At 44.5% G+C, this 19,109-nt stretch overlaps 1 protein-coding gene and 1 pseudogene across 2 annotated transcripts; one reads left to right on the top strand and one right to left on the bottom strand.

Moving 5' to 3' along the window:
- Positions 1 to 1,921: 1,921 nt before the first annotated feature.
- Positions 1,922 to 4,439, top strand: LOC136491548 (uncharacterized; annotated as a pseudogene).
- A 3,159-nt stretch (positions 4,440 to 7,598) lies between these two features.
- Positions 7,599 to 17,883, bottom strand: LOC136493149 (probable L-type lectin-domain containing receptor kinase S.5). Of its 2 annotated transcripts, XR_010768310.1 has the most exons (3): positions 16,473 to 17,883; positions 8,720 to 10,199; positions 7,599 to 8,572 (listed from the first exon to the last, which is right to left on the bottom strand). XR_010768310.1 is itself a non-coding variant. In XM_066489198.1 (2 exons), the coding sequence occupies exons 1-2, from the start codon at positions 17,860 to 17,862 to the stop codon at positions 9,274 to 9,276; spliced, it is 2,316 nt and encodes a 771-aa protein (XP_066345295.1). In that variant the 5' UTR covers positions 17,863 to 17,883; the 3' UTR covers positions 7,599 to 9,273. The 2 variants fall into 2 exon arrangements, 1 of the variants encoding a protein (XP_066345295.1); XM_066489198.1 differs by having other exon boundaries at positions 7,599 to 10,199.
- Positions 17,884 to 19,109: the final 1,226 nt, after the last annotated feature.

The raw sequence follows: 19,109 nt of genomic DNA, 5'->3' as shown, positions 1-19,109 counted from the left end.
TCATGAACATGATCTATGGATTTGTAAACAATGTTTACTAAAACTTTGTCGGATGAAGAAATGACCAAAATAAAAGTTGTAGATATTGATGAGTACTACAACTTTTATGTTCATGACTTTTTGAGTTCAAATCATTAGGTCACTCAAAAGTTTGTTTGAAGTTGTCATTTGTTGAAATTCGAAATTTCAATTATTCAAATTTAGTCACATGAAAAGATGACCAAAATAAAAGTTGTAGAGCTTGATTAGTTCAACAACTTTTATGTTCATTACTTTTTGAGTTCAAATCATTTGGTGACTCAAAATTTTGTTTGAATTTATTATTTATTGAAATTCAAATTTTGAATTGTTCAAATTTAGTCACATGAAAAGATAACTAAAACAAAAGTTATAGAGCTTGATGAGTTCTACAACTTTAATATTTACAACATTTTCATTTTAGATCATCTATCGTCCTAAAATTCAATTTGAAGTTTGAAATTCAAATTTTCAATTTTTCAAATATATTTTTTATTTTTTGTTAAGTAGAAAATATAGAATTATATACATATATCAGCAAATTGTATTTATATACATATTTATACATAATATGGAATATATAAAAATATTCTATACATTTCGAATTTGAATGGAATAGATAAAAAGAAACAAAAATTAAAATGGAAAATATTTATACAGGCGGCGGCTAAAACAAACGGCTAGTGGAAATCTTACTCCACTAGGGTGTGAATTCAAAAACCACATGTGAAAATCATTTTTACAGGTGGTGCCTAAGCCGAACCGCCTGTAGAAGTGGCTACTATATATATGCGCGTGCCGAGAGCCTCCGAAAATTTGAAGTCTGGTGGCGCATCCTTCTTCCCCGAGACGCCATCAGGCTGCCCAAATTTTCCATCGCCGCCGCGCCATTCCTACCTGCGCCACGCGCCGTCCCGCCCCACACCTCGCCGTCCCCGCCTGCGTCGCCAGAGCCCGCCTCGGAGCGGTGCTGTCTCGGCCGTAGCACCCCCGCCTCGGAGCCACACCGTCTTGGCCGCGCCGCACCCTCGCCTCGGAGCTCTGCCGTTTCGCCGCGCCGGAACCCGCCTGCCTCGGTGCCACACCAGACTCCTGTCTCGGAGTCCTGCCTCGGAGCCACGCTGGAGCCCCGCCTTGGAGCCCCACGCCGTCTCTGCCTGCGCCGGAGCCCCGCCAGCATTGGAGCCCCATGTCTCGGAGCCCCGCCGTCTCTGCCTACGCCAGAGCCCCGTGTCTCGAAGCCCCGCCGTCTTGGAGCCCTGCCATCTCGGAGCGCCGCCCGCCTTAGAGCCCTGCCCGCGCTGGAGCCCTGCGCACCTTTACCACGCGCGGCACCGAGGTCTGCATCTCGCCTCTGTGCTTCACCTGTGCCGCTGGACCCTGCGTCGTCGCGCGCTGCCTGCCCACATGTCGCTGCGCGTTGCCTGCCCTAGAGCGCCGCCGGGCATGCCGCTCGCCTACCTAGGCCGGCCCATCTGGCACATTTTCCTGGGTCGAAACCCTAACTGGCCCATTAAGGGCTTGTTTCAACATCTTTACTTGTATATTATGTGTTATAATCATAAAATTAATTCTAGGGTTGCTTTTTTTGCTGGAAAAATAAATTAGTTCTAGGGTCGAATATTACTTTTTATATTATGCTGGTTATTATTTGTACATTGTTCGATATAAATGTACATTGTTCTAGGTAGCATATTTTATAATGCTTAATTTGTAGCAGTAGTTTTTGTTATCCGATTACTTTGGACTATTTATGGTAGCTTATTCAATTCATACTATGTGTGAAAATTTCATGTCCATTCAATGCTAGATGCACATATATTTTCATGCTATGTATTTATTGTACGTGCTGTTAAACGATGCTTACATAAAAGTAAATATTCACTAAATCAAAATTAGCTTGATGAGTTCACCAAACAATGGTGACGAGGCGGGTGCCCAACCAAACAATGGTGATGAGGCGGGTGCCCATGGATCATACTTGCAGCACAACACCACCAGTGGATCATGGAGTTCGCCGTCCGATCCGTGCCCTAGCATAGATAGGGTGGCTCATCGTGCCGAAACCCGAAACGCTATTTACAATCCAATAGATGAGGAGGTACACTTTAATAATTTCAATCAAGGGCTACGAGGGGTTGTTATTCATATCCATACCTACGTACCGAATATATATATGACTGGTTGTTCTTCGTAGATAACTTCTCAATTGCCGAACCAAATGGAGGAAGATGCATCGAATTCTGCACCAGAGGCAACTGAGACCACCGTCGAAGATAGGAAGCGGAAACATGGGGAATGGGGCATAAACAAGTGGCCGGATCATACATATTCTGTTACAGAAGTAAGCCCGAAAGGAGGGCCTGTACAACCTATCTCGGTGGCAGCTAAGTATCAAAACGCCATCGGTTTCCTTGTTAGGGACAATCTTGACATCACAATACTTTTCCCTGTGTGCCCTTATAAAAGATCGCAATCCCCTCTGTGCCCCTGGAAAAATTCAGCGGTCTTCAGCGCCACTACTCCAACTTTTTCGGGTCCTCAATGCCACTTCCGTCAGTTCAGGCTCTAACGCCGTCAAACTGCTGGTGTGAAAAGACGAAAATGCCCTTAAGTTCAAATATGTTATTAATTTTTTTTGAGCATCTTAACGACTTCAAATGAAAAAACTCAAAACTAGAAAGTTGTAGATCTCGTCGAGATCTATAATTTTCATATAAAAATTATTTTCATTTAATTTCGCAAAAAAACTATGATGATTTTTCTAAGATATATTAATCATATCAAATCATATTTTTTTTGCGGAATTAAATGAAAATAATTTTTATATGAAAATTATAGATCTCGACGAGATCTACAACTTTCTAGTTTTGAGTTTTTTCATTTGAAGTCGTTAAGATGCTCAAAAAAATTAATAACATATTTGAACTTAAGGGCATTTTCGTCTTTTCACACCTGTAGTTTGACGGCGTTAGAGCCTGAACTGACGGAAGTGGCATGGAGGACCCGAAAAAGTTGGAGTAGTGGCGCTGAAGACCGTTGAATTTTTCCAGGGGCACAGAGGGGATTACGATCTTTTATAAGGGCACACAGGGAAAAGTCTCATCTCTAATTGGAAACTACTGTTGAAGAAAACCTAAAAGGACTTGTGGAAAAAGTTGAGAACAAGGTTTATTTTCGCAACCGAGTCATGAGCTGTTGCGAAGGAGTATGCAATGAGGCAGTGTGCAATCAGCTTTCGTAACTAGAGGTCTGAATTGAATACCAAGTTCATGAAGAAAGGGTTGGACGCAACGAAGAAGTACCCAAAAATTACAGCAGGTAAGTGGAAGACCTTTGTTGGACAGAAGACATCAGAAGAGTTCTTATCTAAGAGTCAAGCTAATAGTGAACTTGCAAAGAAGAACATATGCCACCACCGCCTTGGAATTGGTGGTTACCAGCGTGCAATTCCCAAATGGAGGGCAGAAGAAGCTACAAGGAAGACGATAGGGTTATCGGTGATTTTGGAGGATGTACCCGGAAGGGCAGGAGACTGGCTTCGTGCGCAGAAACCACAAGAAAGTGAGGTTGGTTTGTCGTGGCTAGATCCAATGACTGATGAAGCAGCAAAGAATATTTTGGCCGTGGCAGCTAAGTAGAAGGAAGGATCATTCAAGCCATCAAGAGAGAGGGACACCCTTAGTGTTGGTCTGGTTAACCTAGAGCACCCCGGTCATGTGCGAGGCTTCTCATCCCGGTTGGGCTTGAAGGAAGGATTTCCTGAGCATGCCGATATGTACAGAAAACTTGACCGCTACAAGGAAGCTATGAGAGATATTTTTAAGGAGGAGGCTAAGCAAGAAATGCAACAGATGTTGGTTGAAATCATGGCCAATCCTGATTTTGAGATAAGGCAATAATTGGCTAGTGTTTTGTCAAGTCAACAAGTGCCCACAATGCAGCCGCCACAGATGATCACACAGACGCCACAGATGCAGATGGTCATCATGCAATCCATGGATTCTATAATAATTCCAAGCAGTATCGGATCTACGGCAAATAGGGAGCACTATGCAGTTGATGACATCGTCACACCAATAGCTTGCTCCCTAGTTATATCGTATGGTATCACCAATGTTCGTACAATAGAAGTTGCCACTGGTATGGTGATCTCAAGCTGTGACAATCACAACAAGAAAATGCCAGAGGAGTACTGCAGGGTAGAAGTGTTGACAGCCATTGAAGGACATAGGGATGACTTCCTAGACATCCCCACTCCTAACGGTGTCGAGAAACTCGATCATGCGATCAACGAGTTCATCTTATGGCCTCGATGGGACATTAGGTTGAACGATCCTATTCCATCGATGCCATTTTCAGAGTGGACAATGAAGGAGGGTTCTCACATGCAGCCTCACTGCCATCTCATACCACTTTAGAGCCTGAACCTAACCCAACATCTCGTAACACACCACTATCACCAGAACCTAACCCAGCACTAGCGTTTAGCCTCAACACCATCTCAGAGCCTCTACCTAACCCACCACCATCGACAACCTTGAATCCACCATCATCCTAGAGCAAGAAGGATGCCTCGTCGGAGCCTAAAGGCCATGTGCCAAAAATGGTTACACCCATCGGTGAGACATCATCACCGGCGGTCATGAAGAAGTGGATGGCCGGATTGACAAGGAGACCAGTCACATGTGGCAGTGGAAAACCTACCAAGTCCGCCTCTGACAAGATCACCATACGAAAGCCAACGAGAGAGGATTACAATAATATCCCCACCGATAAATATGTGCCAGCCAGGCCTATACTCCAGTGGTGCGAACTCCATTGTGTTTCACGTGCGATGAAGAGGTTGCATGACTGGTATATGAGAGCATCTTCAGTTGGGATCAATGCCTTCAGCGTGGTTGTACCACCACTAACTTTTATGGGTGGCTCTAGCAAGGTTATGATTGACTTCGAGGACATTTGGTTGATGTTTCACCTTCGCAAACTCGATGTCTAGCTCGTGACCGTGTGGTGCCTGTAAGTGTCGCTCGTACATAATTATATTTTATTACTAATATAATGTTAGGGCATATGAAGTATCTGACAAAGTCATGCGCTTTACAGAATGCAACAGGTCGACCAGGAGATGCGGTTCACTGAGGATCCATTTCTTCACAAGGGGAAAAAGGTTGGGTTTCTGAACCCGTTAATAATAAGCGAGAACGAGCTCATGGTTGTTATAGGTCCTGATCATGAGAAGTTTGTGGGCAAGAGCGAGGCTGAAATAGCAAAAATTAGAATGAAGGAGCAACAGAAGCAGGAAACTGCAGTGGCCAAACACGTTTCTTCAATACCAAGATAGGAGAATTATATGTGCACCCTACATGTTCAAGTATGTGTTGATCGTAAACTCCTTTAATAATTTTTATTTACAAAGTTCTTACTGTCTTAACACATGACTTCATTGAATAAATGTAGGGACCATTGGGTTTGTATGTACATTTGGCTCTACGATGCATGGATTTTGGTCCTTGACTCTGCAGATTTCCCACAGTGCAGTTATGAAAAATTCATCGATATTTTACAACAGTAAGTCGAGATTTGCATGCGTGCTTTTCCACATTTCTATATTATCTACGAGAGTTTGGATATGACTTGTTGAATTCATTCAAGCTCTGCAGGGCATACAAGTTCTATAAGTTCAAGGGTGGACGGTACAATTTAAAAAAAGCCAGAAAACCACTACATGTGCCGAGTAACTATCCGATAAATTTTAAATAATCATACATATATTTGTATTCTATGTTTGTACACGTAGCAACTATGTAGTAATCAATTGCCAACTCTTATATATATAGTGCCACAAGCAACCACCAGGATTGGTGCACTATGGGTACTATGTGTGCGAGTTTCTCAGAGAAAACGGGAGATACACCAACAACCCTAGCAAAGTAAGTAATAGTCATATGTTAAGTTTTGTCACTACTTATGCCTTCTCTGTATTGGTTAGTTGTAAATTATGATGACTTATTATATTTTGCAGGTATACAAGTGTGATCCCATGAGTAGGTGCCTCCAGAATCAACAGCTCATGAACATTTGTGAGGACTTTAGCCGGTTCATCATGAAAGAAATAATTCACTTCGATGGAAAGTATTTTGATCCGCAGTCGGAATTAGCTCGACCACAGTACCGAGATCTCGTAGATATTGCCAGGCTAGAGCTAAACCACGAGGATTATTAGAGGAGTACGTCATGGGACCGAGGTAGCTATGAGTGGAAGAAACTTAATTTGTTTTAATTATACATTATTAGCGTGTGATGACTTTGGTAGACTGCAAGAAATATTGCTTTTTTGTTGCATGCAAATATAATTTTCTGTGATTTCTATTTGGATTCGTTTCAATTTGTGTATAATATTCACTGGTGGGAAATATATGGCGCCAAATTTTGAATTTTTAAAAACAATTCACTGGCGGTTTTGCTAATAAACTGCCAGTGGAAAAAATTATTCCAGAGGCGGCAGATTTAGGTCAACCGCCTGTGCTAAAAACGTTACACTGGCGGCCGACTTAAATGAACCGCCAGTGAAAATGCTTTAACATTGGCGGACTGTTTACTACAACCGCCTGTGAAAATATTATTATCACTGGCGATTGTTTTACAAGAACCGCCAGTACAAAGGTATTAACACTGGCGCATCTTGACTAACCACCTGTAGTATTTTTGATTTTCACTAGCCTATGCCACTGGCGGTGGGTTCAGACGCCAGTACAAATGGCTCTGGAACCGCCAGTGCTGAGCTCTAGTGTACTAGTGGTTGTTGCTGTGGCAGACTGGTGTTCTACTGCTCAGACGTGGACTACAGATGTTGTAGGTGTTGTGCTGAAGGCTAGGTTGGGATAGAATTGTGGGGAGAGATGTTGGTAAGTTGGTCTCCACTGTCTAAAAGACCTATGAAAATGGCGGCAATGGTTGTTAGGCACATTGTGATGGACCTGAGGGAGTGGTATATTGGGTAGTATGTTGATGTGAAGGCTGAGTGTTGCTGCAATGAGTTGCCGAATACATACTTTGGTGGTTCTGTTTGGAGATCTCTTTTCCCTTTATTTAATTTTCCATTTTGGTAAAACAACAATCTCTTGTGGGTATCCTGCATTTTCACACAGGTGGCAGAATGGTGTGACGTGGCCTCTTCGCCTTCTACGACCATCACGACCACCCCACTCTCTGTAAAATGGTGTTTTGAATTCATCTTATGTTATTCTCGTTAGTCTTGTGTTTCTTGCTTCTGATTCTCCTCTCTCTCATGGTTGTTGATGGTGCGAAATTGTTGCACGTTTGAAGATTGTAGTAACTATTCGGCTGATGCTTTCTACGGCTGATAAGCCGACTGATGCTGTTTTGTTGTGAGAGAAAAATATTGTACCTTGCTATGCTAGCCACCGCTAGCTGTTGCTTCTTACTGGACTCACGGAGTTCATTTCGTGCTGCCCTTCATCTTCTATAATTTTGTATTGGATTTCGCGAATTCATACATAATGTTTATTGTGAAATGTGAAGCACAAGTCACATTGCTCAGTTGTGAGTCCCTCGATTGGCACTACTATTACAATGGCTTTCGGCACATTTGTGTCTTATGCCCTGAGCTAGACAAATCTTCTCAAGTATTTGGACAGTGGCTCATCGTCTTGTTGCACACAATTCATGAGGTCGCTTGTTGTCTTCTTTTCGGGTTGGAATCCTTGAAATGTTGCAATGAGTACTTTCCCCTTGATTTTGTCCCACAAATGGGTAGAGAGGCATTCTGCTAGATATTCCTGTCGTGGGGAATTCCATCTATTAACATTATGAATGATTTTGCTAGTGCTTGATTATTGCCTCCTGCTAAAATGATCGTCAACACACATAGCTGGGAATGAATCTGCATGGATTGGACAAACTATCGAATCTCAAGATCTTTGGTTTATAATTTGGTGGCCACGGGTTTTCCTGGAGCTCATGAGATAAGGGTAATGCCCTATTGGGGTTCCTTTTGGATTTCTTGCCACGAAGGTGTTGGGGTTTGGTGGAAGAACCTTCAAAATCATCACCTCTCAGGTCATTGTTTCTTGCTCTCTCGATGTTGAAGACTTCTTTGTCGAGTTTGATCTACAACTCTTCGACCTCTAGAATGGTGATCTTCAGTTCTTTAGCTCTTTGCTTTGCTGCGACTTCTTGCTGCAAGTGGAGCTTTTGTTGTTGTAGCTTTTTTATTTCTTGCTTGTACGCTTCTAATTCGCCAAACCTTGGTTTTCGTTGACAGCTCACATGTGTCTTTGTTCTCGAGGTCATCATCTTTGTCTTCGAATGCATCGTCATTAAGGTTCCCTTCGGGTAAAGCCCTTGTTGGGGTGATTTCATTGTTGACATCTGTGTTGCGTAGATCTTCAGCAATGGGTGGGATGGGTTGAGTTTTCTTCAATCCCTTTGTGATCTCCATCATTTTGCTCTTTCAGGGGCTATTGGAAAGTTCTCGATCAACAACCACGGGTGGCGCCAAATGTTGGTCCTTGGACGATTGGTGGTCGAACTGGTAAGCAAAAGTGGAATAGTGAAGTGGTTGATGAGAGAATGGAATACTATGTATATATTCATGATAGGAAAATGGAATACTATGTATCCCAATACGGGCAGGGGCATTCTAGTTCTTTTATCATACAGAAATTCAATCTCACACCAGTGATTTCGTGTGCACAGAACACCTTGACGCATAGGCTCACGCCCACGTAAGGCCTTAGGTCTTCGGGTTTTATGAGGATGATTTCACTGGATCCTTGGGTTACCCAGTGAACCTCCACCTTTCCAGCTCTCCAAATGACTTCGCGTGACGACACAGACACACGCTAACACCTGCAGAACCAAGCTTCTTGAAAACATCACTGGTTAGGACGGCGAAATATGGCGTAGGAGGTCCCCAGAAGGGTACCGGCTACCAATAAGTTTGATGTATGTTTGAAGATTGTTGTATTATGGATGCGATATAAATCAGTTACCAGACATTGGTACATGATCTCCAGCTCTCAAAAAAACACATGCAAATGCTCAAATACTGACTAGGTTTAGATGAACAGGAACAACTACACCATTAGCTATTCTTCCACCAAATGGAAGGTTAACTAGTCCTCCCACAGCCTCCTCGAATATATACTCATTGTGGATATGTTACCTTGGACGAAACGGAACTATGAGTGCACAATATTGAGCAATGCTTAGAAAGCATTTTCCTAGTGCTTAGACGCATTTTTCAATGTCCTGACTGATGTTTGTCTCAGCAACATTACGGGACTTGCGCTGGGTGATCTCTGATGATGGCTTGATGCCCGTCGCCAAGCTATCACAGTAATGCTCCGTCTCCTCCCATTGTATCCTGTCAGAATCACGATGATCCGACTCCACAAAATCGTCGTCATCATCGGCATCGTCTGAGAGCATCAATAGCTGCTCTCCTCCCGGTGGCCAAACGAATGCAGGCTTCACTGGAGGCACTGCCGGCGGCGGCATCGACTTGGCGATGACCTGCACCACCTGATCCATGCTCGGTCTGTCTGACGGGTTAGGGTCGCTGCACGCCAAACCCAGTAGCAGCATCCTGGTGGCGTTTTCTGGACTAAAATCTGCCATGGTGGTGAGCTCATCCTCCACGGCTTCCAGGAGCGTTCCCTCGCCATGAAGACACCAGATCCAGTCAATGAGCAGTGGGAACTCGGAATCTGCCGCACCGAGCGACCTCTTGCCGGTGACGACCTCGAGGACCAGCACCCCAAACGCGTAGACGTCGGTCCGGCGCGTGCCCTTGTGGCTGACGGCATACTCCGGCGCGATGAAGCCCCAAGTGCCGGCGACGCCCATGTCGGTGAATGAATTCTTGTCGAAGGCCACGACACGGGCGAGGCCGAAGTCACCGAGGCGGCCGCGGAAGTCCGCGTCGAGCATGATGTTGCTGGCCTTGATGTCGCGGTGAAGCACGGCGCGCTCGTACTCATGGTGGACGTAGTGGAGGCCGGCGGCGATGTCCTTGATGACATCGTAGCGTGTCTGCCACTGTAGGATTGGAAGCTGCTGCTGGTGGCATTTCTCACGGAAGAGATGCTGGTCCAGGCTGCCGTTGGGCATGTACTGGTAGATGAGAAGGAGCTCCCCATTCTCGTAACACCAGCCTGAAACATATATTCGGATTTCACCACATTTTAGCAAACTATATTTCTTGAGACAAATATATTTAGTTTCGGAATAAATTACACTTGTGGTCCCTAAATGTGTCATGTTGTTCTATGTTAGCAACCCTACTGGATTGGCTAATAGATAACTTGATTCGGTGCAATCAAAGTACAGGACCTCGAGGGTAAGGGAGGTCATGTGTCACGTGGGAAGCCTACAAAGGATTCTGTTTTAGATAATTTGTTCGATGCCTACTCTGCTCCTGCTCTCTTGCCTTTGTAGGCTTCCATCCAGGCAGAGTCTGAATTGGGCTCATGCGACGGCCTAACCATAGCAAGCCTAGTCCCACGTGACGGCCCAGCCATAGCTGATCCCTAACATTCTAATCTAGGTCCCTAAATTATGAAAGTGAATGTTTAGGTCCTTATAGTATTTAAGTACCTCAATATTGGTCCAAAACACAAACAACCATGACATAGCCCCCATTTTCTAACGTGCTGCTCCGACATGAAACTAATATATGAGCCTACAACTCATAATTAGACGAGTGATCTCAAAACTATCATTCGATTCGAGTGCGATGAATGGAAAGAACTTTTCGCAAGGCCCCCACGTCGCTCACCTTGAGGGCGACTCAGGTGGCACCCTCACTACCACCGCCGCAGGGACCTATGACGCTCCTCCTCGGCCCGACTGCCGCCAGAGCCCGACTCCTGGAGGTCTGGCAGACGGCAAGGATGGCGGTGGCTAGGTTCTCTTCCTCCCTCCCTCCCTCCCATGGAGTTCCAGCAGTTGATCCGGCGCCGTCGCGGGGGAATCGGCCGATGGCGCTTCCGGTGCTGGTGTATGGGCGCAAGGAAGGCTTGTTGTTCCCTTGTCGTGGGTTTCGGCTCTTTCCGGACCGACTAATTGGAGGCGGGGATGGTGGAGGTCTAAGCACTGCACTAAGTCCTGGACTTAGCAGCGGGGGCTTGGAGTCCAAGTTTGGATGGGGACCTAGACCCCGTGACAGGAGAGTGGTGGGTTGGTCCTGCTTGTGTCTGGGGTACAAGCGGGGTGTGTGTTTCGGGGTACCTAGCTGGGCACATTGATTCGCAAATCACCGTGCGATTCGGTATGGCTTGTCTACAGTCTAGCACCGTAGTAAGAATTGAAAGATGAAAGGTGGTGAAATGGAACTGTTTGCTTAACTCTTGCTTGAAAGTAGAACAGGTGCTTACGTAGAATGGTTAGATAATGAACTAATCATGGCTGCTAATAATAAGCATACATAAGAATTCACTATTAGTGTTGCTTGCCACAAAAAAATAACAAACCATAAAGCTTATCATATCCTTTGGAGTTGGGAAATTATTCCCACTAGTCGGATAAGTCTTGCGAGTACATTGTGTACTCAGGGTTTATTTACCCCTAGGTGCAGCTTGAGGAGTAGCCGTTGTGTGAAGGATTCTTCTGGTTGGCACAAACGGATCCTTGTATATTATCGATGGATGTTTCTTTTCATTCCGCTGTTTAATTTCCACACTCTGAATTTAGTACTGTAATAATATATTTCTAAGAACTCTAGATGTATGAAATGGACTAAGTAATGTAAACTCGTTCTCATTATTGGATCATGAGGAAAAAATGTGGATTATTTAGGCTATCCCTTGGGGTGTGCTCGACAGAATCCGCCCGATGTTGCTCGCTTTCGGGGTGCTTAGTGTCTGGTGGTAGACGAGCGTCTCCGAAGTTGTGTTATTTCGGGCGGTTCTGCCACAATCACAGTCCTTAACAGTCGATTTCTTCTCATATCGGCTATTTAGTCGATTCTCCCGTTTGGCTGCTCTCGAAGCAGCACACTTGGAACTGTCTGGGCAAAACTGGCATGTTCCGCCTTAAACTACTGATAAGACTTTCTCTCCTTGTTAATTGCAGGTCAAATTGATTGGCATGCCTTCGGGATTCACAGGATCGGCTAGTACTATGTTGAAGCCAAGCAGATCTCTAGATCGTTCTAGCTTGCTGCGTGTCTTCGGCACGTTCCCATGTTTTCACGCCAACAGGTAGACAGGAATTAAATGTGGGGGAAGCACACCGCGACAACGAAACGAGATCAGATCTCAAAAATCATGAATTTCAGAAAGCAATGTAACAAGAACCACGCTCGCCAAAGTTGGACTGAAAAGGGCTCTGGGGCAGGCCGCCCGGTCAAGCCCATGGGTCGGCCGGCGCAGCCCATCATTGCCTCTGTTTTGAGTCCCATATGTTCTATTTTGAATCCCGTACGCTCGCCAAACTACACTACTTCAACCAAAGTTAGATTTGAGTCTCGTATGTTCTATTTTTACCTATCTCGCTTTCTGTTTTGAACCAAATTAAAAATCATCTGATAAACAATTTTAAAACATGAAGGAAAGATTATTTCAGTCATGACTTAAGGATAGATTCATATAATACTATTCCTGAAAGTCTTGCTACTGTGGGAACTTATTTTAGGGACCCCATGTTACTTAAGTTGTTGTGGAATGAGATATAGTAGAATAATGAGAACTTGATTCTTGATGTCTCGTCATTGGAGAATTTTATTTTAAAAAGTTAAAAGAATAGCTACACCTCTCCTTTGTGGTAAAGCAATGTCCTACCAAAGCCATACATGATATGCTAGACTAGGGAAACTTTGTATACATGCTACATGCAATTGAATTGAGTTCGGTCAAACCTTGTGACCCTTGTTGAGAAATTTATTGTGCTCTCAAGATCAAGATCACGTACACTCCACATATATCTGCTGCTCCTACACTAGGAGTACGCAAAAACATGTTTCCATCCAACAAAAAATGTTCTACTCCTACACTGGGAATAGACACAAAAATATGTTAGGATTCCACTAAATAAATGCTCCAAGTTCTTGTAAATGTCTCTCTTAAAAAGTTTCAATCACAGAAGAAGAGTTATTCATAAAGGAAAAAAGAAAGTATTGGAAACAATGGACAAGTGTCCGAGATATTTAAAACAATGGATGCTCAGATGCCTACCTAAAAAAAGAGTAGAAAGATGAATAAGATAGACCATGTTTTCTTGCAAAAGTGTTTCAAAGTTTCAAACAAGAGAGATATGTTTCAAGGAGCATAGTAGAATTAAGTTAGCCGACACATATATATATATATATACACATATATATATATATATATATATATATATATATATATATATATATATATATATATATATATATATATATATATCTCCATGCACATGCACATCTTGATCTAAGAGTATGACATTTTTCTCCTTGGATCCTTATTTTGACTTTACAATATATGCAATGCAAGTGTGTTCTCATATTTATCCCAACCTGAGTTCCACATAAGCTTTTTAGAAGTAGGTAAAAAGAAGGCAAAGTCATCTATGCCTCGGTGAGGATCCAAAAATACTACATATAATGAGTGATTTGAGAGTACCACGAAAGGAGGAGGTAAGCTATGTTTTGTTTTTAAAAATCTTAAAATGTTTCTCCAATTGACTTGACTGAAGGAAGATGGTGATCTGTTTCAAGCTGTTCCGTTCTTCAACCGCCCAAAGTTTCGTGGTAGACACATTGAATCCTACAGTGCATGTATGACTGGGAATTGTTTTATGTTGATGTCTTGTCCCAAAGTTATGTCTAGAGTAATCCATCCTTTTATCGAGGACGAGTAAAAGCCTAAGTGTGGGGTAGTTGTTGATGGTAGTTAATGTCAATTATAAACCGTCAATATACCTTGCATAAATGACTAAAATTGATCATCAACATAGACTTAGGGGTTCAAACTGATAATTTCCATGAGTTTTGATGAATCTATGTTTTCAGTAGGATTTAATCAGAAAACCGTCAAGGAAGACCTATTCGTCAAAGGAAATCACACTTATCCATGACGGTACCTATGTGGGAAGACTCTAGAAGACTTCAGAAGACAAATCACCGAAGCAGACCTCGAGCCACTAACATGTGGGGCCGCCCGGCCCCACCTGAAGGGGGCCTATGGGCCCCACCTGGCAGCACCTCCTCGCTTCGTCGGTTCTCCACCGCCTAAAGTATTGCATCTACGCCGTTTTTTAAGTCGGTTTGATCCAAGGGTCCAAGATGCTTGAAGGCCCCTAGATATACCTGCCTGTACCCCGTCCTCCAAGCAGATCTTGAAATCCTAGAAACCAGAAACTACAATTCATATCCTCTCCACCAGGATCGGAGTTAGCAATCAAGAGAAGATTAGTCCTCTAAGTTAGGATCTAGTCTTGTATTAGAAACAGAGAGACAAAGTGTGAGGGAAGAGTTTGGAGGAGTTCCGGCCTATCGGTGCTCTCTCTATAGATTGTACCCTGGCAGAATCAAGTTCTTCTTGAGCTTGCTTCTGAGATTTCTCTGGTAATTAATTTCTAATTCAAGTAAGTATCATTGTTTATATTGTTCTTCAGGTTTGCGACTCTTTTGAGTACTTTAATCCTTGTATCTCCTGGGCTAAAGTAGTATTCGTAGTGTAAGCGTGATGCTTAGACTCGGTTACTCGTGGTTGTACCCTATATTTCGGATCGGTGGTAGCTCGCGAGGGTGACTCTTATAGCCGCATTGAATCCTTTGTAGTCCACCTCCCGGTTGTAGGCCGAGCAGGACCTTGTTACTATAGGAGACATACTCTGCCTGTGTTTTCCTTAGTAATATCCCCAGAATTGAACAATAGAAGACATAGCTTACCGAAGTTAGAACTAGAAGACCTTAGTGATCTCCCCTATGCTCCTGTTATCTTAAGTCTTGTTGCTACTCCGGGTTAAGTTAGACTTAATTATTCTCACACACGTTTTCTTGAGTTCGATATTCTAGAATACTTTCTGGTGAAATGCTACGTCGGTATCCGTGCGCTTGTGGATTATTCTGTATGCGTTAATATATACCAACACTGCCGCAGCAGCCTCTGCACCTACACGCGAGATCCTAGTGGCGCTATTGATGTCGCACCTATGAGCCCGGCCGAGCCTACTCCAGAAAACGAGCAGAGCACAGATCCACGATGGAGGAGCACGGATCTAGCTGTCTCCTACGTGGATCAACTGCTAGCCCGCATAGCCACACCACCATCGGCCATGGCAGCCTGCATCCATGGAGGAGCGAGGAGGAAAAAGTAGAGGAAGAGCGTGTAGGGCCCCGCTGCCGCATTTGTTGCCTCCGTGCGGGCAACCGCCGGTGACCTCTGGAAGCAATAGAGGATGGGATGGGAGGGAGGGAGCCGGCGGCAATGTGGACAAGGCCGCCGATAAAGTCGCCCACGGATGGGACATTGTGGGGGCCTTCATGGGTACATCAAGGTTGTAGCACCATGTAGGTTGATTTCTAGCTGCGCTTCTCACCAACGTAGTGAACGAGTGACGTCTCCTAGCGGACACACCTGACAACAATGTTGGGCGTAGCAGGCTCTGTCCAATCATACTCGAAAATGGAGTTAAGACATCAAGATAAGACGGGAAGCGGTAACAAAGAGGTCAATAATAAGGAAACTCTTGGAAGCTCATCGAACGAGCTGGTGATGATAAATGTAGCAAGAACATGTTGTTTTAGATCGGAATTGGGGTATTTAAATAGATCAAGCAAAGTTTGAGAATCTAGATGAGAATCACATAATAGTTTGAGGACCATCCATGTAATTATGAGTTGTGGATCCACAAGTATATAATCTATGCTAGAGCGCCATGTTCGCTAATCGACTATGGCATGTCTACTTTTGGACCAGGAATGGGGTACTTAAACACTTCATTGATCTAAATATGCAATTTTATGGTTGACGACCTATATAATAGTTTGGGAGCTACCTGTATAATTTACTTTTATTTATGCAATGGAACAAACAAATATCTTTGTGGGTCCTACAATCAGTTAATATATAGTGAAAGAAAATATCGCGGATTGAGTCTTGAACATAAAGAGACAGAATATGTAACTCGTATCATAGTATAATAAATAGATTGGAGTCACAAATGTTAAGAAAACAAAGGTAATAATTGCATAAGCTTATATTGGAATAAAAAGGTTTAAAAGATCTTTAAACAAGCAAGTATGCTAAATTTCCGTTCCTAAAAACTTTCAAAATCAACAAGTTCTTGGATTAGCACCTAACATATAGTTCTTTTAAGTTAGGACCTAACATAACCTTTTGTAGAGGTGGAACCACCACCACCATATATATATAGTCAAGTGCAGAAATGTAAGAGTCAGCATTGGCGCCTGGAAACTGCTGGAAACGTGTGGACCGAGAACGTACCTATGAGTGGGACGATATTCCTGTGCCGAAGACGATTGATGACGGCGACCTCGGCCAGGAAGTCATCGTAGCTGCTGTTCTCCTTCCGCGTGAACTTCTTGACGGCGACCTCGACGTACTGAAGCCGCTGCCGGCCGTCGTCTCCGTCGCAGGTGGCAATCATCGCACCCTTGTACACGGCACCAAAGCCTCCACTGCCGAGCCTCATGCTCTCGTGGAAGTTCCTGGTGGCTTTCTTGACGGCGGCATACCCGAACTCCCTGGGTATTCCGGGTAGCCGCCGCATCGCCTTGGAAAGCTTCAGCTTCATCGTGAGCGCCCTGTACCTTGACGCCAAGCAGCATGCCACCGCCACAACAATCGCAGTAGCAGCTGCAGCGGCAAGAACCGGAGGAAGCACCCTGGCCAAGAACCATCCAACACGACGGCGGCGGCCGTCAAAACCAGACGTCGGAGACGTGGGCAAGAGCCTCTCCATGGTCAGGTTCCAGCTATACACGACTGGCTGGAGGGAGGGTAATAACCTGTTCTTGGAGGCGAATAAACCAAATCTGGAACCGAAACCACGCACACGGGTTGTCCTGGAGTCACCGTAGTAGTTCTGGTACCACTCGACGACGTCGGTGACGACGGCGCTGATGTTGTGGGGCGCATGAACCGTTGCTTGCTCAGGTTTCGCTTTGCCTTCGTCGTCAACGTACACTGATAGGTTGTGCTGCTTGGCATCGTACTCAATCCACACCGTGTAGTTCACCGCCGTCGTGTTGGCCGTCAGGGCCGGTGCTATGGAGACATACAGGCCAAACGAATCTTGATCATAATAATATTGCAGCTTGCCGATCTCGACGGAGATGTTGCCGCTGGTCGCGCTACAGAAAGGGGAGTAAATGGCCCTGTCGAATCCACTATTCGAAACATGGCCAGGGAGCACCTCCAAGAGAAGGCCGTCGTCTTCGCGCCCGGCCCGGCCGGCAGCAGTGTAGTCGCGCGACCCGCTTATGCTCATGGTGAAGGTAGTGTTGAAGGACGCCTCCTGCATCTCCGACCATATCCCGTCGTAGAAGGATTGGGAGCGGAGTGCCAGAGTAAAACCGTGTTGAAATCTGACGTGCCCGGCTGACCTCTTTGCGTCCGGAGCGTACAGAACCGGCGGCTGATAAACCTCGTCCTGGGTGAGGTGCAGGGCACCAAAAAGGACACCGGCATCCCATGAGAACTCCAACTGGCTTGAGTCGTAGTAGTAATGAGGACCCTCAGGATGTGGGAAGCCGACGCTGATGACGTCACTATGGTCGCTGGAGGCAGTGCAAGATGCCGGAGCGATTGCGGCCACCCAACACTGGACTAATGCAATAAGGATGCAACTGTTCAGACCTAGCGCAACAGGCATTGTGGCAGCAGCCTCTCGTTGTCCTGGGAACTACTACCTCATCTTCGCTCGAGCTCACAGGTTGTAAGTGCATATATAGGATGAAGAATACGTGTACAGACACATGGAGCTAATGCACGGAAAACGTACGCCGAAAGGTACAGCTTTGGTTTATTGGGAGCTTGCCGCGTAGAAACCGTCAACTCTGTTGAAAATTTGCTCGATGCGTCTGACGTTTTTGTCGTGCGCGGAAAACGTACGCCGAAAGGTACAGCTTGGGAGCTTGCCGTGTAGAAACCGTCAAAACTCTGGCCTTGTTTAGATTGCAAGTTTTTTTACTCTCTCTCCATCACATCAAATCTTTGGACACATGTATAGAGTATTAAATATAGATAAAAAAAATAACTAATTACACAGTTTGATTGTAAATTACGAGACGAATCTTTTGAGCCTAGTTAAGCCATGATTGGACAATAATTGTCAAATACAAACGAAAGTGTTACAGTATCAAATACCGATTCCTAACCCCAATCTAAACAAGACATCTATTGAAAATTTGCTCGATGTGTCTGACGTTTTTGTCGTGTAGCTGATTATTGTTTATGGAGAGGCCTACTGGTCACGCACACAAAGGCAGTGAAACAGATAATGTGGTATCTCAAGGGAACAGTAGACTTAGGCCTAGTATACACCGAGAGTGACGACTTGGCTGGAGATTTGGTTAGAGAGAAGGAGCACCGGAGGTATGTCATTTTATCTTAATGATACCCTAATAACTTAGTGCTCACAAAAACAGAAAATAGTGGCATTGTCATCATGTGAAGCTGAGTTTATAGCATCAACAGCAGTAGCGAATGCAGGCACTTTGGCTCAGAAATTTGTTGAGTGAGTTGACATCAACAAAGGCAAGATTGGGGACACTGTATGTTGACAACAATTCTGCAATAGCTCCAACGAAGAATCTGGTATTCCATGGCTGTAGCAAAAATATAGATACCAAGTACCACTTCATCAGAGAGTGCAGTGAGAGAGGGCAGATAGCTGCTAAAAGGTATGCACTGGTGAACAGAAGTATGATTCACTGACAAAGGCATCGCCAGCAAGTAGTCTGATGGTGATGAAGCATCTGCTCGGAGTTAGAATGTGAGTGTAACCCTGGTGCATTGGGTCAGTGTTTCAGGTACTGAAGCAACGCAAAGGAGTGTGGAGTCTTTATTAGGCGGTAAACAGTGATGTTTGAACCGGATGAAGACGGAGTCGTGGTGATT

Source organism: Miscanthus floridulus, chromosome 11 (genome assembly GCF_019320115.1).
Source record: "Miscanthus floridulus cultivar M001 chromosome 11, ASM1932011v1, whole genome shotgun sequence".
NCBI classification, from domain to species: domain Eukaryota; kingdom Viridiplantae; phylum Streptophyta; class Magnoliopsida; order Poales; family Poaceae; genus Miscanthus; species Miscanthus floridulus.
The sequence above is the reverse complement of the archived record's forward strand: the minus strand, read 5'-3'. Positions and strand labels throughout refer to the sequence as shown.

What these genes read in the sequence shown, in the direction of transcription:
- LOC136493149 (XM_066489198.1), bottom strand. Translation starts at nt 17,862, where the DNA reads ATGCCTGTTGCGCTAGGTCTGAACAGTTGCATCCTTATTGCATTAGTC. An exon ending in GAATATCGTCCCACTCATAG is followed by an intron (nt 10,200 to 16,472) that starts GTACGTTCTCGG and finishes TATATGTTTCAG; the next exon opens with GCTGGTGTTACGAGAATGGG.